The 25531-nt window shown below is 49.1% G+C and overlaps 1 protein-coding gene across 5 annotated transcripts in view; it reads right to left on the bottom strand.

The window, feature by feature from the left end:
* The window catches only part of Sema5b (semaphorin 5B), a 165260-nt gene extending 159135 nt beyond the window's left edge, over nucleotides 1-6125 (bottom strand). For 2 of the 5 annotated variants that reach the window (XM_045148307.1, XM_045148311.1), the window contains exon 1: nucleotides 5946-6125. In XM_045148307.1, the coding sequence (XP_045004242.1) occupies nucleotides 5946-5967 (22 nt within the window). In that variant the 5' untranslated portion in view covers nucleotides 5968-6125. Of the gene's footprint in view, nucleotides 1-4771; nucleotides 4868-4975; nucleotides 4995-5077; nucleotides 5346-5945 lie in introns of those variants that run through there. The other 3 variants (XM_045148308.1, XM_045148310.1, XM_045148309.1) reach the window with 3 other exon arrangements.
* Between the last annotated feature and the right edge of the window lie 19406 nt (nucleotides 6126-25531).

Below are 25531 nucleotides of genomic sequence, written 5' to 3'. Positions count from 1 at the left end.
CGCCCTACTGGGAATCACCTCTCCCCCTTTTATTTTATTTTATTTTTTTGTTCATTTTTATTTATTTACTTGAGAGTGACAGAGAGAGAAAGAGGCAGATAGAGAGAGAGAGAGAGAGAATGGGCGCGCCAGGGCTTCCAGCCACTGCAAACGAACTCCAGACGCGTGCGCCCCCTTGTGCATCTGGCTAACGTGGGTCCTGGGGAATCGAGCCTCGAACCAGGGTCCTTAGACTTCACAGGCAAGCGCTTAACCGCTAAGCCATCTCTCCAGCCCTCCCCCTTTTATTTTTAAGATTTCTTTTAAATTTATTTTATTTTATTTGCAAGTAGAGAGAGAGAGAGAGGAGAAGGACAGAAGAGACAGAATGGGCATGCCAGGGCCTCTAACCACTGCAAATGAACTCTAGACACATGTGCCCCCCTTGTGCATCTGGCTTACATGGGTACTGGGGAATCAAACCTGGGTATTTTGGCTTCACAGGCAAGTGACTCAACCGCTAAGCCATCTCTCCAGCCTCCCCCTCCCCCACCACCACACCCTCTTTAGACCCACACTCAAGGCTCAAGGCTTTCTGGATACTCCCTGGGATCTTTGAACATCTGGTGTGAACTTCCTGTCTTTTCTCATCTAACTTCTTTATAATTTTTTTTTTTTTTTTGGTTTTACGTGGTAGAGTTTTGCTCTAGTCCAGGCTGACCTGGAAATCACTATGTAGTCTCAGGGTGGCCTCGAACTCATGGTGATCCTCCTACCTCAGCCTCCTGAGTGCTGTTCTTTATAATTTTGATTGTTTGTTTGTCTGGCCCAGGCTAACTTGAAATTCACTCTGTAGTCTCAGGGTGGCCTTGAACTCACAGCAATCCTCTACCTTTGCCTCCCTAGTGCTGGGATTAAAGGCGTGTGCCACCATGCCCGGCTAATTTTTTAAATATTTATTTGACAAAAAGAGACATACAGACCATATATATATATATATATGGTGTATACACACACACACACACACACACAGAGAGAGAGAGAGAGAGAGAGAGAGAGAGAGAGACAAAGAAAGAGAGAGAGACAAAGAAAGAGAGAGAGATGAGGGGGAATGGGTATGCCAGAGCCTCCAGTCACTTGCAAACAAACTCCAGACACCTGCACCACCTTATGCATCTGGCTTAACATAAGTACTGGAGACTCGAACCCAGGCACTTAGGGTTTGCATGCCAGTGCTTTAACTGCTGAGCCATCTCTCCAGCTCTCATCTAATTTCTGAACAAGGCTCTGATACATTAGGGAAAACAGAAAGTCATGGTTGTATTTTCTTTTTTTTTTGGTAAAGTGTCACTTGGCTTATAAGCACTGGATTGGTGGGCAACAGGAGACCCAAGTTTCAGTCTTGGCCTTATATCTGGAACCTTGTATCAATGGGGGTGAATTGTGCAGACCCCTCCCCCCGATCTAAGGGACTTGTCATCTGTCAGAAGAATCAAGGGTAAGAGAAAGCTGAGATCCAACAGGTTGGAAGTAAGACAGGACTGAGGGATGTTCCCATCAATTTCCAAGGCATAGAGAGACATAACACGTACACCAAAAATGGATGCGCTCGCGTGTTAGAATCTTAACTTCTTGACCTATAAATATAGGGGAGCAGATTACCTCAAACTCACCTTGGATTGGACCATTTCATTTGGCCAGTTTGACTTTAAAAAAATTTTTTTTGTTGTTCATTTTTATTTATTTATTTGAGAGTGACAGAAAGAGAAAGAGGCAGATAGATGGAGAGAGAGAGAATGGGCACGCCAGGGCTTCCAGCCACTGCAAACAAACTCCAGATGCGTGCCCCCCCTTGTGCATCTGGCTAATGTGCGACCTGGAGAATCGAGCTTCGAACCCAGGTCCTTAGGCTTCACAGGCAAGCACTTAACCGCTAAGCCATCTCTCCAGCCCCAGTTTGACTTCTAAACACCCAGTGGCCACAATGTCACTCATTGACTGATCAACACGTTGTCCCCTGCCTCACTTTCCGTAGGTATTTGAGTTTGATATTCCCCTGACACAGATCATCTCCAAGTTCTAAGTTTGACCCTCAACAAGAAGTGATTGACGAAACCCAGGCATGGTGGCTCATGCCTGTAAACCCAGCCCTTGGGAGGCTGAATGACGGGAATTGGAAGGCAGGCTGTGCTATACAGAGTGGGTTCTAGGCCAGCCTAGGCTACCGAGTGAACGCCTGTCTCAAAAGAAAAGGTGGGGGGATGCTTGGGGGATGGCTTAGCAGTTAAGGCATTTGTCCGCAAAGCCAAAGGACCCAGATTTGGTTCCCCAGGACCCACATTAGCCCCATGCACAAGGGGGCGCACACATGTGGAATCCGCTCCCAGCGGCTGGAGGCCCTGACGTGCCCCCCCCCCTCTCTCTCTCTCTTTCTCTGTCAAATAAATAAATCAATAAAAATAATTCTTCTTTTAAAAAAGTGGGGAGGTGAAAGAGAAAAGAAAAAGAAGTGTTGGGCTTTCAAACGAGCCTTGAGGTTCACTCTAAGTAAAGTTTCCAGGGGTTTCCAACCTCCTGTCCCACCCTTCTTGTAACAGGCACCCCTGCGGGGAAGGGAGTATGTGTCCCTCTTCTCTATGGGTAGATCAACACGTCCAGTTCCGTCCCACTAGCATGACCACACTTTATTTAGCCAGCCCCCTCCTTGGGCCTCGTGAGCTCATCATTTGGCCCCAAGCCCTCGCTCCCTTGCATTGCCCATGTGTTCCTATTCAACTTCTCCCCACACATGAGCATGTGTCACAGGATCGAGCTGGTGAATGTCGCAGCCTCTCTGCGCCTCGCTGCTTCTATCAGCAGCTGGCAGGGTGCACCGCACATCATAGGTGCTTGGAAAGTGCTTGAGACCCACAGTGACGATCGTGGCTGTTGTAGGCTCTAGAGGAGGTGATTTTTGGCATCCGTTCCCTTGAAGGAGAAAAGAACTTCCATTCCTTTCCTCAAACACACACACACACACACACACACACACACACACACACACAGACACTCCATACACATACCTTTCCTAACTTGTCACAGCAGAGGTGGTCTTTCCTTCTGAATAATGGTTGTCTCTCCAAAAGCCCAGAATGACCAAGGCAAAGAATTCTAACTTCTCCTTTCTCCTCTCACCTCTCCTCCTCTTCCCTCCTCCTCCTCCTCTTCTCTCTCTCTCTCTCCTCCTCCCCTTTCTCTCTCCCTCGCTCCCTCCTTACCTCTCTTCCTGCATTGAGAATCTGGATTTGAGACAAGATTTCTTCCCAAGCCTTTTCTTAAAACGGGTCTCCCCTTGCCCCCTACCTGTGAAGGCCAGTTCTAAGGTTCAAGTTCCCCTCTGTCCCGTCCTCAAGGTCACCTACCCTGGATCAGGGGCCAAGCGACAGGAGGCTACTTCTAAATGCCAAGAAGAAAAGCAAAGAGGGTAAGGGAGAAGGGAAAATGGAAAGGGTCGAGCCAAAAGACAAGCGTTAAGTGGGGAAGGGAAGCGCAGTGGACCGGAGCATCGCAGAACGAGACCCAAGTGGTGAAGGACCGAGGGGGTTTGGGGGTGGTCCGGATGAGAGAAACGTGGAAGGAGGGTCGGATCCGCTAGAGGATGCAGAAAACAGATCGCGGCTGGGGCTAGAATCGGTACGGACCTGGTAGGATCTGGATGCAAGCTAGGTCCCAGCCCGCCTTGACCCCATGCCAGTCGGTTGACCCCCCAAAAGGCGCGCGTCACCGATCATGGGCTGCTCCGATGAGCTCCGCAGCCTCCCGGTGACCGCAAGCCCTGGAGAGGGCCACAGGACAAGGTCCCTGAGGCCACCCCTTCGGGATCCGAACGCGGGGGCCCTTTTCTGCCTGGAGAACCCGAGGACTAGGCCCCAGGGGGTTTTTTTTAGGGGGAGGGGATAGGAAGGAGGAGGGGGCGCGAGAACGGCGCTTCAGGTGGTCCTCCCGGTTCTTTAAAGTTTTCAGTGGACGGACCGATCGATCGCTCCAAACTACGTCCGGCCCGGTCCTCTCCGGCCTCGCCGGCTTCCAGAGCGCAAGGCTCGGGTCCCCCCCCAACCCCCGAACTCCCGCTGCCCCCCGCACCCCATCCCGGTCCCGGTCGGCATCCCTGCTCGCGCCCGGCGCCCCCGCCCCCGCCCTCCGCGCTGGATCTCCCGCACGACGTGAGCGGAAAGTGAATGGGCAGCCCAGCCACAAAGACAAATTACCATGAGAAAAATAAATCAGGAGAAAAAAAAAAAAAAAAACAACCACGCCGTCTGCGACCCGGGTTCCCGCCGCCGCACCCCTCTTTTCACTCGCCCAGGAGGCAGGGAGGGGGACCCCCCCCCCTCCAGGGCCGCTCCATCCAGGGCTTGGAGAGCAGTTGTTATGTATGTTTTTGGTGGGGGGGAGGAGTGGGGGAGGCTCTGCAGAACCCAGCCAGGGCAGGGAAATCCTGGAGGGGAAGGTCTGGGACGAAATCGGGCTACAAGAGACGGAGCAAAAGACGTCCACGCGCGGGAGATTTCACACTCCGGGCCAGCCATGCGTTCCCACGCGCCTCGCCGCCCGCACTCCTCCTCCCGGACCGGGGCACCTCGCCTGCTTGTCCTCTTGGAGCCTCCATTTCGGACCCAGTCTCGGGGCCTCATCCCCGATCGCCCGTCTCCCCAGTCTTTCCTTCCCTTCGTGGGTTTCCCCCACCCTCCCCACCCCACTTCCTCCAGGCCCGGACCCTAAGTCCCCATCGCGGTGGCCGCCCCAGACACACCGATCACACAGCCCCGGTGGCATCCAAAGCCTGAGCAGGTGGGTGGCAACGAAACGCAGCAGAGCCCAAGGCGTCCAAGCTCAGTTGGCAGCGGACCGCGTAGAAGCCCTTCTCCTACGCCCTGCGGCCACCCAGACCTGCGTCCAACTTACCCGCGCCCCTCCCTTCCCCTCCAGACCCCGGATTCCCACCCCTCTCACCCACCCGAGTTGCTGAAGTTTGCAACTTGCAGCTCCACTCCCGCGCGCGGTGGAGGGGGTTGGGGGGTGGGAAAAGAGAAAAGCGTCCGGAGCTCGCGGGACTCACCTCCGGGTTGCAGTAGGGGTGGTGGTGATGCGGGGGGGTGGGGGGCGCAGGTGCCGAGCTCCCCCTCCGGCTCCGGTTCCGGGAGGGGAGGGTGCAGAGCAGAGCCGCCGTTGGAAAAGAACCCGGGGTGCGGGCGGCCCGTCTGGGAATGGGAGCGGGCCGAGCGATCGGGAAACGATCCGGGGGTCTTGGACTCGGCGATGTCCGTGTGGTCCCGGTCCCGGCCCACCTCCCCTCCCAGCCCGGGGCTCCGCCGCCGGGCTCCGGGCTCCAGCCCCCCCGCGCTCCCACCAGCTCCAGACCCAGCGCGCGCTCCGGAGAGCCCGGAGGAGGAGGAGGAGAGCGCGGGAGCAGGAGGAGGGAGAGGCGGTGGGGGAGGAGTTGCGAGCGAGGGAGAGGAGGGGAGGGGAGAGGACCGGAGGGGAGGAGGAGGGGGCGAGGACCTGCCACCGAGAGCGAGACTGAGAGAGAGAGAGAGAGAGAGAGCGCTACCCGCGGGCCCGAGGCGCACGAAGGAGCGCGAGGGGGCGCCCTGCATCCTCGCATCCTTTGGACTCGCCGGTGTCACCGGGAGGGTGGACACAGTCTTCCCTCTGCCCAGGCCAGCATTCCGGGGACGAGACGTACGACTCTCCCCAGAGCATTGACCAGCTATTGTCACATCCCTCCCTACGATCTTCCATCCCCTTCCCCATCTCAGACCACCCCCCTCCCCACAAACCCTTGGACACCGAGGAAACTCTCTCCCTCTCTCCCTCCCTTTCCTACCCTGGGCTCCCCAACTAGCCAGGGCTTTAATCACTTAAGCAACGTCTTTCTGTCCTGTGCATTTGAGATGCATGCGAACGGGGAAAGGAGAACCGCGTACCCAAGCGGGGAGATGCGTTCATAAAGCGCCAGGGATGGAGAAAGAGCGCGACGACCAGGCTGAGCCGGACAGGAGCCCCGGGACTGGCCTTGTGGCTGGGGACCAGCGCAAGCTGTACGACCTTGAGACAACTTCTCCCAGCCTCGGTCTCCTCGGTTGTCAACCGGGCTTGGTGATGACTTGAACGCTGCCAAAGGCTGAATGGAGAGCGAGCAGGAGGGGATCTGGGGAGGGAAAATAGCGTCGGGGATACTGGGGGGGGGGGGTGCGCGGTGGGCGGGGAGGTGGGGAGTTCCGCTGGGAATGGGGTGGGGTGGGGGGACGTTTTAGCGCAATCTCCCCGAGCGAGGCGGAATTGTTTACAAGTTGAAGTGATCGGGTGTTTCTGATGGCCAGAAGGCGGGGAGGGAAAGTCATCTGGAGCCGGCTTTCGAGTCCTGACTGCCCCCGGGTCCTCAAGCATTGGATGGGAAGGGAGCCCTCTGCTGAACAGAAAAAGGTACTTTGGAATTTAAGAAGCTGACCTGAGGAAGTGAGAGAGGAAAAGACAAAGCACCCGAGGGTGGGTGGGGGGGATTAAAACAAGGTTAAGTGTGATTCTGTGAGAGAATGAAATATAACAAATAAAAACAGATGCGCGGTGGCGGTGGGGTGGGTATTACAAAACTCTCTAGATTGTGCACAGAAACGAGAACAAAACCTTGGTAATGGAAGCTCTGGGTAAAGAAGGATGAAGGTGGTTAAGAGCCCCCCCCCCTCACCCCCGGGAAAGAAGGAACAGAAAGGGCGTGTGCTCTGCACCTAAAAAGGACGATTAACCGGGTGCTCCCAAAAGAGAAACAGTGCCAAGCTGTCAGAGAGAAAGGCTTTCTAGGGCAACAGAAATGCTGAAACTCATAACGGTCACAATAAAGAACTTCCAAAGGTGAAACCTATTCTGGACCGCGGATATTACAGCAAGAAAAAAAAAATAGATGAAAACACACATACATGCGGGCACACCATCCATCTACTATTAGTGTGGGCATCGGCTTGGAAGAAGAAAACAACGTGTCCCAGACAAGGACAAAGGTGTCTGGAGAGCTGAAGCCACTCGCTCCCTCCGTCACTCACTTTGGACCCGGTCCATCCTGGGAGCGCTGCCTCCCCACCCAGACACCGTCTCTCTCTTCCCTAGAGACCATGGGGGACTGTCTTTGTCATTGCAAAGATGGAACCACATACAATTCAAAGGCATCTGTTAATTAAAACAAACAAACAAAAAAAAGATAGGGCCTACAGAAATGGCTTAGCGATTAAGGCACTTACCTGCAAAACCTAAGAACCCAGGTTCCATTCCCTGGTACCCACATAAAGCCAGATGCACAAGGTGGGCGCACGTGTCTGGAGTTCGTTTACAGTGGCCCGCCCATTCTCTCTCTCCCCCACCCCTCTCTCTGTCTCTTCCTCTCTATGTGCCTCTCTCAAATAAATAAATAAATAACAAGCAAATCATTCCTCCTTGGGGGGGGTCTCCGTGGTAGGGTCTCACTCTAGTCCAGGCTGACCTGGATTTCACTATGTAGTCTCAGGGTGGTCTGGAACTCATGGCCATCCTCCTACCTCCACCTCCAGAGTGTTGGGATGGAAGGCATGCTCCACCATGCCTGGCTCAAATCATTCCTTTTGTTGTTGTTTGTTTTTATTTATTTGAGAGCGACAGAGAGAGAGAGAGAGAGAGAGAGAGAACGGGCACCCCAGGGCCCCAGCCACTGCAAACCAACTCCAGATGCATGTGCCACCTTGTGCATCTGGCTAATGTGGGACCTGGGGAACTGAGCCTCAAAGCGGGGTCCTTAGGCTTCGCAGGCAAGCACTTAACCGCTAAGCCATCTCTCCAGCCCTCAGGTGACAATAGGGCTGGAAAGATGACTTAGTGGTTAAGGCACATGCCTGCAAAGCCTAAGGACCCAGGTTCGATTTTCCAGGTCCCATGTAAGCCAGACGCGCATGGTGGTACATGCGTCTGGAGTTCATTTGCAGGGGCTGGAGGCCCTGAGGAACCCATTCTCTCTCTCCTCCGCCCCTCTCTCTGCCTCTAATAAACAAATAAAAATAAATCTTTTTTTTTAAAAAAGTGACAATATCCACGTGCTGTAGATACAGGGTATGAGCAGGAAAGCTTCCCATTTGTCTGGCTGGGAGGATAGACAAATGTCTTCTGCACTGTTCCACACTGCAGCGCTCTCTCCCTCTCTCTCCCTCCTGCTTTCTCTTTCTCTCTCTCGCTCTCTCTCTCTCTCTCTCTCTCTCCCCACACATACCCCAAGAGGCCAGTAGTCTCCATCCCTCACACACACATTCTCTCACCAGCCTTCTTCTCTCTCTCCACCCTGTTTGGATTTTCTCTTTCCTCTTTTTCACTCCATGATCCTTCTTGGCTTTCCCTCTCCACCTCATGAACGTGGGGGGCTCTAGGGGGGTGCAGGCTTGGCACGGAAGAGAAGATTCCTTGCCTGCAGAAACAGGGAAGGAAAGGCTTCCTTTCAAGGAAGGAGAAGCTGAGAGGGCTAGACACCCAGGCTTCGGGTGAGGCGCGCAGGGTATCTTGCTGCACTGGGCCAATTAACCCTAATTGCATCCTATTGTGTTGTGTTGATGACCAGTGATTATTCAAGGGCTCTCAAGACAAGAAAGCTGCAGAAACCCCTGACACTCAGAAAGGGACAGTTTTCCAGTAGCCCTGTTCGCCACCTGCTCCAGACATTCCCTGGTGATTGGCAAAGCCAGCCTCATGAGAATCTCTTTCTTTTTTGAGGTAGGGTCTCACTCTAGTCCAGGCTGACCTAGAATTCACTATGTACTCTCAGGGTGGCCTCAAACTCATGGAGATCCTCCTACCTCTGCCTCAAAAGTGCTGGGATTAAAGGTGTGAGCCACCACGCCTGGCGGCTGCTGCTGCTGCTGCTGCTGCTTCTTTTAACTTATTTTATTCTATTTGTTGCGGGGGGACAGATAGAGAGATAATGGGTGTGCCAGGGCCTTCAGCCACTGCAAACGAACTCCAGACGCATGCGTGCATGCGCCACCTTGTGCATCTGTCTTACGTGGGTCCTGCAGAATCGAACCCCGGTCCTTTGGCTTCACAGGCAAGCGCTTTCACAGCTAAGCCATCTCTCCAGCTCGGGAATCTTGGAATCATTTACTTGGAAACAAAATCTGAAGTATGGACACCATCAGTAGCAGCTTCTGCCACTTGTTCAGACCTTTGCAATAACCTGTGTGGTAGTCACTTCTATTAGGAGTCTCCCACCAACCAAAACACTGCTGATTACACAGAATGTAAACACGGTAATTAATCTAGAATGATCCAAAACAAACACGCTGAAGAGCAGTGAACACAGCAGGTGGGGAGGACTTCTTCAAGTTCACTCCCGAGGTAGAAATTGCAGAGTCCTCTTACACTATAGATCCAAGAAATTAAGAAGTATAAATTCTCAAGTACAAGGGTACCAGAGCCAGGAGTACAAAGCTCTCCCCTCCCTCCCACCTGAGGTCATTTGCTAGGTACAACTAGTACAACTTCGACTTGGGATGACTCAGAAGGCACCATGGTGCTGGGAAGAAGTGACAGAGGAGTGCTCAGCACTGCAATATCTCTATCACACCTTCCAAGGCTCAGGGTCTAACCTGGAAGAGGCGGCAGAAAGAATGTAAGAGCCAAAGGAAGGGTAGGACTCCTTACAACGTGCTCCCCCCAGACACAAAATGGCCTGGATATCCATGACCTCACAGTGCCTGACACGACCTACATGAGACCATCATAATAGGAGAAAAAGATCACGACATCAAAATAAAAGAGAGACTGATTGAGATGGGGAGGGGATATGATGGAGAGTGAGGTTTCAAAAGGGAAAGTGGGGGGAGGGAGGGTATTACCATGGGATTTTTTTGTTTGTTTGTTTGTTTGTTTGTTTGTTTGTTTGCTTTTGTTTTTCAAGGTAGAGTCTCACTCTGGCTCAGGCTGACCTGGAATTCACTCTGTATTCTCAGGGTGGCCTCGAACTCACTGCAATCCTCCTACCTCTGCCTCCCGAGTGCTGGGATTAAAGGCGTGTGCCACCACGCCCGGGTGGGATATTTTTTATAATCATGGAAGTTTTTAATAAAAATTTGAAAAAAAAAAGTGCAACTTCGAAAAACCACCCACCCACCCACCCACCCCCACACACAACTAAGTACAACTTCTCCTGGGAGGCATGAGAGAGAGAAGAGAGACAAAGAGTGTGTGTGTGTGTTTGTGTGTGTGTGTGTGTGCGTGCGCGCACGTGCACGTGCATGTGTGTATACATCCTGGTGCATAGCCCAGGTACAAGCACAAATCTTGCCACGCACCGCAAAGCAGACAACAGCCAGCTTTGTACTGATAGGAGAGAGAATTGAAAACAAAAAGGCAGCAATCACTTACAATGTCCAAAATCGTTTCCTGGCCCCAGAATTGCCTGCTCATTGTGTCTAGAGATGACAAAGGAAAAAAAAAAAAAAGCCAATTCCCACTCCAGAAGTCATTGTCATTGTGTGAACCAAAAGCATACTCAGGCCAGAGGAACTGAAGTGTCACTGAATGACAGCCCTGTCATTGTCCCCAAAGAAGGTGAGAGGTCTTCCTTCCTTCCTACCCAAAAATGTAAGTGCCACTCACCGGTGGGAGAGGTCATAGGAAGTGCCTGACAGGCAGCCTGAAAGATAGACATAATCCCAGTAGCAGGAGCCCTCAGGCTCTGCAGGCCCTGGAGGACCAACGTCTGCATCCGGGCTGGCCCAGAAAGTCTTCCCTGGAAAGGGCCATCCGAACCCGGGGAATGAAAGATGGGGCAGAAATTTGCCAGACAGAGAAGTGGGAGGAAGCCGAGTGTTCCAGGCAGAGGAAATAGCATGTGTAAAAAGCACAAGGCGATATAATTAGATTGGTGTTTGAAGAATCACTTGGCCCTGGTTAACAGATTCCCAGAGAGCTAAAGCCCTGCACGGTGAGCAGATGTGGCGTGCAGAGGGATACCGCACTGACAGTATTTCCCGTTCCCCAGGTAGCTCAGCCACCCCAGGAGCTGAGGTGAACGAGCCCCCTCCCGCTGCGGGGTCCTGCGGATAAAATAAAAGGGCTCAGCAACTGCTGTGTCTTTGATCTTGGCACCCATGCAAAGGAGGAGACCATCACTTAGAGACTCCAGACTGATCCTGGTTGGAAACACTAACTCTGTGCTAGAGACACCAGAGCAGCTCTGTCTTTGCTCTGAAATCCTGTGTACAGGAATCTGGGCATCTCCCATGGAGGGGCTGGGGATGCAGCCCTCCCCCAGCAAGCACAAAGCTCTGGATGCATTGCGGCCCCCCCCCCCCCACCAACACCACAAAATAAAACAAGCAAAACCCTCCATTCTGCCAGTTCTTCAAGAAGTCCAGAGTCACTCCACCCCACCCCCATGTGGAAAGCATCAGCAAATTCGGTCGTGTCGACTCCGACCTAATTCCAGACTCTGACCACGTTTCGTACCTCCACCAGCACCCCAGTTCAAACCACTCTCTTCTCTCACTGGGATGCTTGCCTGTTTCCATCTTTGCAACTTGGGCTATTTCCCACACAGACGCCCTGCCTAGGTCCGACCCTGTTACTCCTCAACTTAAAAACCTTCTATGGCTTCCAAGGTCCTTAGAGAAAAAGCAACATTCTTTTCTTTTCTTTTTTTAGTTTTTCGAGGTAAGGGTCTCGCTCACAGCGATCCTCCTACCTCTGTGCCACTACTGAGGAAAAGCAACATTCTTGCCAGGCACATCTCTTATACCCCCCCCCCACACACCCCACTTCTCTTAGGCCACACCAGTCTCTGTTCTTTGTCAGTCTGTGCCGGTCACTATCACCACGAGACACTGTGCAGTCTTCACTGTCCATCTGTCCTCACCAGGCTCTAAGTTCCGCAAAGACGACGCCTTTGCCTGCTTTTTTTTTTTTTTTTTTTTTTGCACTGCTGCCTCCCCAGCCCTTTGATGAGCACTATGGGAAAAGAAATGCGCAGTAATGATGCCGTGCATGAGCTACTGCTGACCCCATTTTACAGATAGGAAAAGTGAGGCTCCGTGATGCAATTTGTTAGCTTCAGAGCTGAGACTTGAACTCAGATGCTTCCATATCAAACTGTTCCCTCCGGTTGGCTGTTAAATAGCACCTGTATCAGCATTATAAAAGGGTTTTAGTAAGCCAGGCGTGGTGGCGCACGCCTCAAGTCCCAGCAGCACTTGGGAGGCAGAGGTAGGAGGATCGCTATGAGTTCGAGGCCACCCTGAGACTACATAGGGAATTCCAGGTCAGCCTGAGCTACAGTGAGACTGTACCTCAAAAAAGAAACAAAAATGTAGGGGGAAAGAGGCAATGAGTGAAGGAATACGGTACTCAGAAAAGGAGGAGTGTAGATGCCCAGAGGGAAAAAAAAATCAGTGAAGGCTGATGGGGAGAAGGTTGTCCCTTTGCACCTGTCAGTTTGGCTATCACCAGCTCTGACTCCCCCAGCACCCCCTCCCCGGGAAAGAATATGCCCCCTTCCTGGTGATGCTGTAAGGTATAGGTCTCAAGTGTCAGCGAGCAGATCTGGTAGGTGGTATGGAGGAAGCCCAGGCCGCTTCCTTTCAATTAAAGAAGAACTTTCACAGCACAACCCTGTCATCTGCTCAGCTCTGCATTGTGCCGGAGAGGACACAGGTAGAGGAGAAGCAGTGCTTAAGGGAAGCTCGTCTTATTGGGAATGTGAGTTGCCTGCAAGGCATAAATAGCAGGGAATGCCAGATGAGCTGCTTCGGACAGGAAGCCGTGGACAAGTGAGGAGAAGGGATGCTTCTTGGAGAAGTTGGGGGTCATCCTGGGCCACAGAGAAGATGTAAGCATTAGCAGGGACAGGAAGAGAGTCATTGGTGGAGCTCCTTGCCTGCTTTTTTGCACTGCTGCCTCCCCAGCCCTTTGATGAGCACTATGGAAAAAGAAACATGCAGTAATAATGCCGTGCACGAGCTATTACTGACCCCATTTTACAGGTAGGAAAAGTGAGGCTCCGTGTGGTGGTTTGATTCAGGTGTCCCCCATAAACTTAGGTGTTCTGAATGCTAGCTCCCTAGCTGATGGAGATTTGGGAATTAATGCCTCCTGGAGGGAGTGTATTGTTGGGGGCGGGCTTATGGGCTTTATAGCCAGTTTCCCCATGCCAGTGTTTGGCACACCCTCCTGTTGCTGTGGTCCATCTTATGTTGGCCAGGGGGTGATGTCCACCTTCTGCTCATGCCATCGTTTTCCCCTGCCATCGTGAAGCTTCCCCTCGAGCCTGTAAGCCAAAATAAATCTCTTGTTCCCAGAAGCTACTCTTATTGGGTGATTTCTACCAGCAAGGCGAACCGGACTGCAACACTCCGTGATGCAATTTGTTAGCTTCAGAGCTGAGACTTGAACTCAGATGCTTCCATATCAAAATGTTCCCTCCGGTCGGTTGTTAAATAGCTGTAATCTGCTCAGATTTGTAAATTGGTTTATGACAAAGTTTTCTAGGATCACCTAGAGTCAACTGGGAGCAGTAGAAAAAACACTAACGCCCAGGGCCCCACTCAAAGAAGTTAAATCCCACTGGATAGCGTGTGGGTGAGGGTGTGTGTCTCTCATAGCTTCCTCAGATGATCTCAAAACCACAAAGCGTTTAGGAACACTGCTTGCCAGGCTGAAATTAACATGGAGAGGAGGAATGATCTCTCTCTCTCTCTCTCTTTTTTTAATCAAGAATGACTGAACAGGGGGCTGGAGAGATGGCTTAGCGGATAAGGCACTTGCCTGCAAAGCCAGAGGACCCATGTTCGATTCCCCGGTACCCACATAAAACTGGATGCGCATGGTGACACATGCATCTGGAGCTCATTTGCAGTGGCTAGAGGCCCTGGCGCACCCATTTTTTTCTCTCTCTCTAATAAATAAACTTAAAAAATAATTTTAAATAATAAACAAAAGAGAAGCTAGGCATGGTGACACAAGCTTGTGATCTCAGCACTTGGGAGAATGAGGCAGGGAGGTCATGAATTTGAGGACAGCCTGGGCTACAGAGCAAGTTCAAGGCAAGTCTAAGTTTGGGGGGAAATAATAAGTCTAATGTAATAATATAAAATAGAGTACAGAGAGCCGGGTGTGGTGGCATATGCCTTTGATCCCATCACTCGGGAGGCAGAGGTAGGAGGATCGCCATGAGTTCAAGGCCACCCTGAGACGACATAGTGAATTCCAGGTCAGCCTGAGCTAGAGTGAGACCCTACCTCAAAAACTTTTTATAAAATGAAAAGAAAATAGAATAGAGCATAGAAACACACCGGAGTGGTAGTCTGCCTTGAAGAAAAGAAAGGACATCCTAAGTGGTTCTACATTATGCACAAACTGCGAAGATTATAAGTGAAAGAAAACAGACACATCAGGACAAATACTGACTAACTTCATTTATATCATGCATTAAGAGATGCCAGATATTGCTGGGGAAATGGCTTAGCAGTTAAGGCATTTGCCTGCAAAGTCTAAAGACCCCAGTTCGATTCCCCAGGACCCACAAGGTGGTGCATGCGTCTGGAGTTCCTTTGCAGTGGCTAGAGGCTCTGGCACGCCCATTCTCTCTTTCTCTTTCTCTCCATCTGCCTCTTTTGTCTCTCTCAAATAAATAAATAAATACAATTTGAAAAATAAAAGAGAGAGAGAGAGATGTCATCCAGGCGTGGTGGCAAATGCCTTTAATCCCAGCATTCGGGAGGCAGAGGCAGGAGGATCTCCATGAGTTCAAGGCCACCCTGAGACTACATAGTGAATTCCAGTTCAGCCTGAGCTAGAGTGAGACCCTACCTCGAAAAACCAAAAAAAAAAAAAAAAAAAAAAGAGGGCTGGAGAGATGGCTTAGCGGTTAAGTGCTTGCCTGTGAAGCCTAAGGACCCCGGTTCAAGGCTCGGTTCCCCAGGTCCCACATTAGCCAGATGCACAAGGGGGCGCACGCGTCTGGAGTTCGTTTGCAGAGGCTGGAAGCCCTGGCGCGCCCATTCTCTCTCTCCCTCTCTCTGTCTTTCTCTCTGTGTCTGTCGCTCTCAAATAAATAAATAAAAATCAAAAAAAAGAAAATGTTAATAAAAATTAAAAAAAAAGAAAAGAAATAATTTAAAAAAAAAAAAAAAAAAGAGGGACACACGTTCGAGGCTAGCCTGCGGCACTGTACTCTGAACGTCTTACCCTGGTGCAGGGTGGGATTTTGTATTAAATAAATTCTTCTCTGTTCAAATACGATAGCTGGGTTAGTGGTTTTAGAGCTGAAGAAGAGCAGGAAATGAACTCAGGCATGGTGGCACACATCTGCAGTCATAGCACGCAGGTGACCGAGGTAAGAGAATCACAGCTGTAGGCCAGCCGGGGCTAGGTAGTGAGGCCTGCTCTTTGTTTTCATTTTTATTTATTTTCAAATCTATTTTATTTGTGTCTGTTTGTTTTGTTTTTTCAAGGGAGGGTCTCCCTCTAGCTCAGGCTGGCTTCAAACACACCATGTAGTCTCAGAGTGGCCTCAAACTCACGGCAATCCTCCTACCTCTGTTTCTCGAGTGCTGGGATTATAGGTATGACCTGGAGATGGCTCAGTGGTTAGGGCACTGGTTAGGGCACTCTGCTGAGAAGTCTAAGGGCTCATGTTTGAGTTTGCAGCACCCAAGTAAGCTAGATGTACAGGGTGGTACATGTGTCTAGAGTTCCTTTGCAGTGGTTAGAGGCCCTGGCCCACCCATTCTCTCTCTCTACATATATACCCAATAAATTAAACTTTTAAAAAGTGGGCTGGAAAGATGACTTAGCAATTAAGGCTCTTGCCTATGAAGCCTAAGGACCCAGGTTTGACTCCCCAAAACCCATATGAGGAGCCAGTGTCTGAAGTTTATTTGCAGCAGCTAAAGGCCCTGGCATGCCCATTCTCATTCTCTCTCTCTCTCTCTCTCTCCAAAAATAATTTAGAAAGGACAGTATACATAGAATAATGCAATTTAAGTATTAAGAAGTAAATTTTTCAAACAAGACTTCACTATATAGCCTAGGTGAACCTCTAATTCCAAGTCCTCCTGCCTCAACCTCCCTAGTGTTGGGATTACATGCACGCACCTGGCTGAATCACTCTATAACTTAATTTTTATTTAGTTATTATTTATTATTAATTCTTATTTATTTATTTATTTGAGAGCGACAGACACAGAGAGAAAGACAGATAGAGGGAGAGAGAGAGAGAATGGGCGCGCCAGGGCTTCCAGCCTCTGTAAACGAACTTCAGACACGTGCGCCTCCTTGTGCATCTGGCTAACGTGGGACCTGGGGAACCGAGCCTCGAACCGGGGTCCTTAGGCTTCACAGGCAAGCGCTTAACCGCTAAGCCATCTCTCCAGCCCAACAATTTTTTAAATATGTGTGTGTGTGTGTGTGTGTGTGTGATCTATTTATTTATTTAAGAGAGAGAGAAGGGGCACACCAGGGCTTCCAGCCACTGCAAAGGAACTCCAGATGCATGCGCCCCCTGTGCATCTGGCTTACTTGGGTCCTAGAGAATTGAACCTGGGTCCTTTGGCTTTGCAGGCAAGCGCCTTAACTGCTAAGCCATCTCTCCAGCCCTCATGAGAAGCTTTTATACTGCAGATGACATCAAATGTGCTCTTCAGCTAAGGGGCAGATAACCTGGCAAGCAGTGTTCCTAAACGCTTTGTGGTTTTGAGATCATCTGAGGAAGCTATGAGAGACACACACCCTCACCCACACGCTAGCCAGTGGGATTTAACTACTCCGAGTGGGGCCCTGGGCGTTAGTGTTTTTCTACAGCCTCCAGGTGACTCTAGGCCACAGCCAGGGTTGACTGCTCGGCGTTTCAAAGCTGAACATGTCAGACTCCCTGGCCTTCCACCTAAGCTCTGCCATTGGCCAGCTGTGTGATGATCAAGCTACTTAATCCCTTTGTTTCCCAATTTTCTCATCTTCAAAATTGGGCACTAATAGTCCATTAGGTTGCAGAAAGGATTAGGAAAGATACCACACACGGAACACTTAGCTCTGCGCCCAGGGCATCGTAAGAGCTCACTGAATGTTAATTATTATTGTCATCAACTGAGTTTGTATAAACTGGCAGAAAAGGGAGCAGATAAGTTTAACACGGCATGTACAATATGCTTAAGAATAAACAAATGCAAACCCTGTGACTAATGTCTCTATTAAAAGCCAGGAATAGAGATTTAGACGCATTTCAAACTTCCGCTACATAAATTTGAAGAATGACTTCTCTCCAAAAACCAAGAAAATACATCAGGTATCAGCAAGGGGTGGGGTAGGAGTCATCCCAAAACAAGTACAGCCATGTTGTCCCAGAATTTCTTTCTTTCTTTTTTTTTTTTTTCCAAATTTTTATTAACAACTTTCATGCTTATAAAAAAAAAAAAACCATGGTAATGCCCTCCCTCCCCCGACTTTCCCTTTTGAAACTCCACTCTCCATCATATTCCCTCCCCCTCTCAATCAGTCTCTCTTTTATTTTGATGTCATCATCTTTTCCTCCTACTTCTATGGTCTTGTGTAGGTAGTGTCAGGCACTGTGAGGTCATGGATATCCAGGCCATTTTGTGTCTGGAGGAGCACATTGTAAGGAGTCCTACCCTTCCTTTGGCTCTTACATTCTTCCCACCACCTCTTCCGCATTAGACCCTGAGCTTTGGAAGGTGTGATAGAGATATTGCAGAGCTGAGCACTCCAGTCACTTCTTTCCAGCACCATGATACCTTTTGAGTCGTCCCAAGGTCACTGCCATCTGAAAAGAGAAGATTCTCTACCAAAAGTGAGAGTAGCATTAATATAAAGGTATGAACATTAAGAGAAATGCTTACTGGGCAGTTTGATAAGCATAGTATATACATTTAGCCAGACAGCAGCAGACGTTACACCCCTAGGGCTCATGACTACCCGTGTTTTAAGTTTTCAGTATCAGGGATGTATTCCCTCCCATGGAGCGGGCCTCCAGTCCAATTAGAGGGCAGTTGGTTTCCACCATGACAGATATGCCACTATTGCACCCATTGGCTCGTTTGGCCTGGCTGGCCAAATATAAGGTTTGCAGGGTCCACTGTTGAGTATCTACACTGGTGATTTCTCTTTCTCTCATTGAACTGCATGTAGAATGGCTTCTTCCAGCTTTCTGTCAGCCCAGCATTTCTTTTTTAAAAAAAATTTTTAAATTTATTTGAGAGAGAGAGAGACAGAAACAGGCAGGTAGAGAGAGAGAGAGAGAATGGGCATTACAGGGCCTCCAGCCACTGCAAACAAACTCCAGATGCATGCGCCCCCTTGTGCATCTGGCTTTTGTGGGTTCTGGGGAGTCGAACCTGAGTCCTTTAGCTTTGCAGGCAAGAGCCTTAACCACTAAGCCATCCCTCCAGCCCCCCCTGACAGCATTTCTTTAAAGGTGATATTTCCACCCTGGCTGTTTTGCACTGAGTTCTACCCACTGAACATTCTGACCCTGGAGAAGGGAGAGAGAGAGAGGAAAAAAAAAAAAAAAACCAGGCTGAGCTTAGCTGCAGGGGGAAAACAGGCCGTATAGGTTAGAACCCGCCAGACTGGACAAGGGCAGGGTGAAAATTAACAATCCCACCAACAGCCAGCCGAAGATGGACAATGATTCATCAAAGACAAGAACTCGCTGGAGGGAAAAAATGATCAGGAACAGGTAGGACAAATTAAAAAAAAAAAAAAAAAAAAAAAAAGGATAACAAACTCTTGGAGCATATGACTCCAAGATGGAATACCTGAGGGAAATATAAATGAATTCACACAGGGTCTGGACCAAAAAAAAAAAAAAAAGAATGTCAGAGATGGGAATGGATACCCAGGGTCGCTGACATATGCCCACTTTGAAGGTTGCTATCAGAGAAGGCAGCAAATGTGCCCCCGGCAGACCCTGGAGAGACCGTGATCTGTCCATGGTACTCTTATAGCTTTTTCCTAGCGTCCTTAGGGAGGGCTTGCCAAAGCGTCAGGTACGAAGATAAGTGGGCTGCCTTCAAGGACAATGAGAAAACTGCTTTGACTAGAGTGAATGAGCCAGTTTAGGCCATGAAGAGGTTTGGTCTGCATGGCTGCAAGCAGTCCAAGAATCACAGAGTGTCGGAACTCCTTTAGTCCAACCACTTTTCTTAAAAGGTGCAAAATGGAGCTCAAGGGCATTAACGCCAAGCTCCTGAGTGTGTTGCCAGCAGAATCCACATGCGACCCTTAAGGCTCTTGCTCTCAAAATATTTTATTTTTATTCATTTATTTGGGAGAGAAAGAAAGAGAGGCAGACAGAGAAAGAGAGAAGGGGCATGCCAGGGCCTCCAGCTGCTGTAAACAACCTTGTGCGTCTGGCTTACGTGGGTCCTGGGGAATTGAACCTGAGTCCTTTGGCTTTGCAGGCAAGTGCCGTAACTGCTAAGCCATCTCTCCTCCAATTCCATATATATATAAGCCCACATAAGCCAGATGCACAAGGTGATGCATGCATCTGGAGTTCATTTGCAGTGGCTGGAGACCCTGGAATGCCCATTCTCTCTCTCTCCCTCTATCAAATAAATAAAAATATAAAAATATTTTTTTTCTTTCTAGTTATTTATTTGAGAGAGAGAGAGAGAGAGAAGGCTTTCTCATTTTTTAAACCACATATGGTAGGCTGGAGCTGGGAGGTCTTGGGAGAAAGCTCATCAGTGAATCAATGAGCCTGAGACAGTATCACATCCTCTGAGCCCACAATGAAATGACCTCACCCTCCCCAGGGCCCACTAGCCTGGAGGTAAAAGTAAAGATGTGGGAAGGTCACAGAGCTGATTTCTTGAGCTCTGTCTCCTTAGTTTGGTGGCAATCAAAGCCTTCCCTCAGTGCCTACCCTATGTCCTTGCAAGCCCCAGCTATACCTCAGGCACGACCTGCATCAGTTACAACTCCTATGCCTAACACAACGTTGTATACATCATAAATGCTCTGCAGATACTTGTTAGATGAATTCATGGAAATTTCTTCTTGTCTAGGTAGACTCTTTTTTCTTAAAAATTTTTTTTGTTCATTTTTATTTATTAATTTGAGAGTGACACAGAGAGAAAGAGGCAGATAGGTAAAGAGAGAGAGAGAGAGAGAAAGGGCGCGCCAGGGCCTCCAGCCACTGCAAACGAACTCCAGACGCGTGCGCCCCCTTGTGCATCTGGCTAACGTGGGTCCTGGAGAATTGAGCCTCGAACCAGGGTCCTTCGGCTTCACAGGCAATCGCTTAACCGCTAAGCCATCTCTCCAGCCCTAGATTCTTTTTTTTTTTCAAGGTAGGGTCTCACTCTAGCCCAGGCTGACCTGGAATTCACTACGTAGTCTCAGAGTGGCCTTGAACTCACAGCAATCCTCCTACCTCTGCCTCCCGAGTTCTGGGATTAAAGGCATGCGCCACCATGCCCGGCTTAGGTAGATTTTTTTGAAAATATCTTATTTTTATTTATTAAAGAGAAAGAGACAGAGAGAGAATGGGCACACCAGGGTCTCTAGCCACTGCAAATGAGCTCCAGATGCATGCGCCATCACGTGCATCTGGCTTACGTGGGACTGAGGAATTGAACCTGGGACCTTAGGCTTCATAGGCAAGCACCTTAACTGCAAAGCCATCTCTCCGGCCTTAGGTGGATTTTTACTGAAAGTTAGTTTTCCCTCACAGGAGGCTCAGAGCAATATCCCTACGTCTCCTATAGGCCCCACATAGGCTTTCCTGAACCTTAGGGTAAACTGGTCTTGAGTTCCAGCTAGGACCCTATACATCTAGGATTACACAATGAGGCGGTATAAACACAGGTCCAGCATCGAGCCTAGGATGTCACATGTAACTCACTACCGTTCTTCTTTCTCTCCCTTTCGCCTAACAAGGATAACTGAGTCAGAAGGGGGTGGAGGCATCAGGGACTTCATACCAAAGAACGTTCAAATAAAAGTGATTTGGAGACCATGAGATCATTCATAGCTGGCATAAAATGTGTAGTTCTAGTCACTGAAACTGAAAATAGCTATAATGGGGTTATTTATGACAATTTTTTTACATTAGACTTCTTCTGTTTCCGAAAAGGATTGAAGACGAGTAAAAAAAAAAAAAAAAAAGGCTGCAGGAAAAATAAAAATAAAATCAACAAGCAGACGTCTATGTACAGGAAAAGAAAAATAAAACCACCGGGCTGGAGAGATGGCTTAGTGGTTAAGCACTTGCCTGTGAAGCCTAAGGACCCCGGTTTGAGGCTCGGTTCCCCAGGTCCCACGTTAGCCAGATGCACAAGGGGGCGCACGCGTCTGGAGTTCGTTTGCAGAGGCTGGAAGCCCTGGCGCGCCCATTCTCTCTCTCTCCCTCTATCTGTCTTTCTCTCTGTGTCTGTCGCTCTCAAATAAATAAAAATTAAAAAAAAATTAAAATAAATTAAAGATAAAACCACCAACTAGGGAGGAGAATGTTGTGGGTGTTTCTTTGATCAATGTAAGAAAGTTAGAAACGTGGTCAAAAGACATCAAAACAGGCACACCGGTAGACTTGAACTTGGAAATGAAAAACAGAGGCACAGAATATAGATAGGAGTTAGCTTTTTTATTTATTTATTTATTTTTGTTTTTTCGAGGTAGGGTCTCACTCTAGTCCAGGCTGACCTGAAATTCACTATGTGTTTTCAGGCTGGCCTCGAACTCATGGCCATCTGCCTACCTCTGCCTTCCCGAGTGCTGGGATTAAAGGTGTGCGCCACCATGCCCAACTTTTTTTTTTAATTTAAAAATTTTATTTTTTTTTAAATAACTGTCACCAAAATCCTGAGTGAGACGAGTTCAAAGGAGGAAAGATTTATTTGGACGTACGGTTTCAGTCCATGCTGGGCTGGCTCGGTAGTGATGTGCCCACGGCGAGGCAGGACCGCAGAGAAGGTTCCAGCTCTCACGGTGGCCAGGAAGTGGAGAGCCAGAGGGCGAGCCTGCCCTGAGCTGAAGCTGGCTTCCTTCTCCTGCCTCGGTTCCCCCTGGACCCCCAGCCCATTGTACGGTGTTGCTCTCATTCAGGACAGATTTTCATCTGCTGCTGTTCACCCAGGTGTCTCTCCATCGAGTCAAGCTGACAGTCAGGATTAATTGTCACACAGTGGACTAACATTGAGCTCCTGCCCATTGTTTCTTCTTGTTTCTATCTCGTTTTGGTCTTAAGGTGAGGAGAGAGAACGCTCTCTGGATTTTCTCCATGCTCGAAGTGGCAGGAGGGGATACTTTTTTTGTTTGTTTGTTTGTGTGAAGTAGTTTGTGGCTCTAGTCCAGGCTGACCTGGAATTCACTCTGTAGTCTCAGGGTGGCCTCGAACTCATGACGATCCTCTTACCTCTGCCTCTACCATGCCCAGCTTTAAAGAATCTTTTTGAAGATTTATTTTTAGGGGCTGGAGAGATGGCTAGTGTTTGCCTACAAAGCCAAAGGATCTCCATTCAATTCCCCAGGACCCACGTTAGCCAGATGCCCAAGGGGGCCCACACGTCTGGAGTTCGTTTGCAGTGGCTGGAGGCCCTGGTGCACCCGTTCTCTTGCTCTCTCTCTTTCTCTCTTGCTCTCTCAAATAAATAAGACATATATATATATATATATATATATATATATATATATATATATATATTTATTAGAGACAGAGAAGGGGGGAGTGAGAATGGGTGCACCAGGGGCCTTTAGCTACTGCAAACGAGCTCCAGATACACATGCCACCTTGTGCCTCTGGCTTACTTGGGACCTGGAGAAGCGAACCTGGGTCCTTAGGCTTCACAGGCAAGCCGCCTTAACTGCTAAGCCATCTCTCAGCCTGAGAGGATACATTTTGTGTTTATGGGTTGAGCAAGAGAGCAAACTGAGAGATATAAAGCCAGACCGAGCCTCCGTTGGGATACATCTCACCACAGAGAAATGTGGTGGGGACTGTGGCTCCCAAAGCATCTTCTTAGGATGGGATACAAATTGGGGCTCCTCAGGACCCAGATAGTGCAGTGGATTCACATGAGGCCCATACATCATGGCAGCCACCCAGTAGCCCCAGAAAGCCACCGGCTGACAGCACCTTTCACCTCAGAACTCTGCTGCCCCTGGGGGTGCGGGGGGGGGGGAGGGGACATCTGTGGACTCCATCCTTCCGCCAGGATCTTGGAAAAGAAGAAATCATCCTGAGTTGATAAGTTTTAAATCAGAGATGACTAAGAAATGTTGAATTTTGTTGAGAGCGTTTGGAAGTGACTAGAATAACGTTTCTTGCATTAAGCAGAATAGAGGCCCTAGGTCAGAAATTAGCTTGAGTGGTAAGAAAATAAAGTTACATGTTTGCACACCTGAGTCTCTGCGAGTGAAATATGCACCTATCGTTGCGATTTTCATAATTTCTGTTGCCATAGTAACGCCTCCATAAACCAGAGAGGTTCCTTCCAGGACCTTTAAGCTTTCGAAAGAGCCCTTAAGTGGGGGCAAAAGCTGTTTCCAGTGTTAAGGAGTCCCTGGACATGAGATGACAATGAAAATGGTAAGAAAGTGATTGGCTTATATGTGAGAAACTTTTATATTCTCTTCTCCCTCCCACCGTGTCTCGTTGCTGTAGGGCCTTGGGCAAGTCATTCAACCTCTCTGAGACCAAAACTATAGCAAGAGAACCATGAGCGTGCCTGGGACACCCCGGGCCCTATGTGGGTATAACTTCTAATGTCCCTATTACATGAGCACCTCCTGCGGGCAACATGAGTTGTACTTGTCTCTTAGCCCCTAATAAGGCATTTTTGTCCAAGGCTAAGCGTCACAGTGTGTACAAAACTCTACTGAACAGGTTGACTACCTCTTGTATGGTCAAAATGCTTCCTGTTTGCTGGAGAGATGGCTCAGTGGTTAAGGCACTTGCCTGTAAAACCTAAGGACCAGGGTTTGATTCTCCAGTACCCACATAAAGCCAAATGCACAACAAGGCACATGTGTCTGCAGTTCATAGTGGCTAGAGACCCTAGTGCACTCATTCTCTCTCTCTCAAATTAATTAATTAATTAATTAAGTTTTTTGATGCTCCCTGGAGAGCCAAGCATGGTGGCACACGCCTTTAATCCCAACACTCAGGAGGCAGAGGTAGGAAGATTGCTGTGAGTTCAAGGCTACCCTGAGACTACATAGCAAATTCCAGGTTAGCTTGGGTTAGAGCAAAACCCTACCTTGAAAAACCAAAAAAAAAAGAGAAACTCCCTGGAAAAATAAAGAGTACAAGAAGAAAGAAATGAAGGGAAACTTGATGGTAAGACCTTACTGCTGAAGATGCCACATACTTGGGTGGCAAGTGACTGCAAAATCAAGCTGGAGCCAAGCTGGAAGCCTATTGGCTAGCTGTCAGGCTACTGGGAAGAACTGTGTCATCTGGTGGAGGCAATGTCATCGGTGGCCTTACCCAGTAGTGGACCCTACAAGCTTTGTGGCTGGCCAGCCAGGCCAAAATGTGCCAATTGGTACAATGGTGGCATGTCTGTTATGAGGAAAACCAACTGCTCTCTGATTGGACTTGAGGCCTGTTTCACAGAAGAGAATTCCTCCTTGACACTGAAAACATAATCAAAAGCCTATGGCTGGGATGGAGAGATGGCTCAGTGGTCAAAGACACTTGTTTGCAAACCCTGAAGGACTGGGTTTGATTCCCCAGTACCCACATACAGACAGATGCACAAAACGGCATGTGTCTGGAGTTCATTTGCAGTGGTACTAGGCTCTGGCATGCCCAATTCTCTCTCTCTCTCTCTTTTATTCTCTCCTAAAAAATAAATACATAAGTTATTTTTTTTAAAGCTTATGGCTTGAGAGGTCATAAGCCCTAGGAGGGCAACTACTACTATTGTCTGGCTAAATGGCTATATTATGCCCACCAAACTGCTCTCTAATTACTTATACTTATGCCCATATTTTTAAAATAAATTTTTATTTTTATTTATTTATTAGAGAAAGAGAGAGGGAGAGAGAGAGAGAATAAGCACACCAGGGCTTCTAGCCACTGCAAACGAACTCCAGACTTATGCACCATCTTGTGCGTCTGGCTTACATGGGTCCTGGAGAATCAAGCCTGGGTCCTTAGGCTTCACAGGCAAGTGACTTAACTGCTAAGCCATCTCTCCAGCCCTTATGCCCATATATTAATGCTACTCTCACTTTTGGTTAGAGAAGCTTCTCTTTCCAGACTGTGGTGACCTCTGGGATGACTCAAGACTCACCACGGTGGGCAGAGAAGGGACAGGGGAGTGTCTAGCATAAAGTGAGACATCTCTATCACACCCTCCAATGCTCAGGGACCAAGGTGGGAGAGGTGAAAGAAAGAATGTAAGAGCCTATGCCAGGCGTGATGGCGCACGCCTTTAATCCCAGCACTCGGGAGGCAGAGGTAGGAGGATTGCCGTGAGTTCGAGGCCACCCTGAGACTACATAGTGGGCTAGAGTGAGACCCTGCCTCAAAAAAAAAAAAAAA

Source organism: Jaculus jaculus, chromosome 4 (assembly GCF_020740685.1).
Source record: "Jaculus jaculus isolate mJacJac1 chromosome 4, mJacJac1.mat.Y.cur, whole genome shotgun sequence".
Lineage (NCBI taxonomy): Eukaryota > Metazoa > Chordata > Mammalia > Rodentia > Dipodidae > Jaculus > Jaculus jaculus.
The sequence above is the reverse complement of the archived record's forward strand: the minus strand, read 5'-3'. Positions and strand labels throughout refer to the sequence as shown.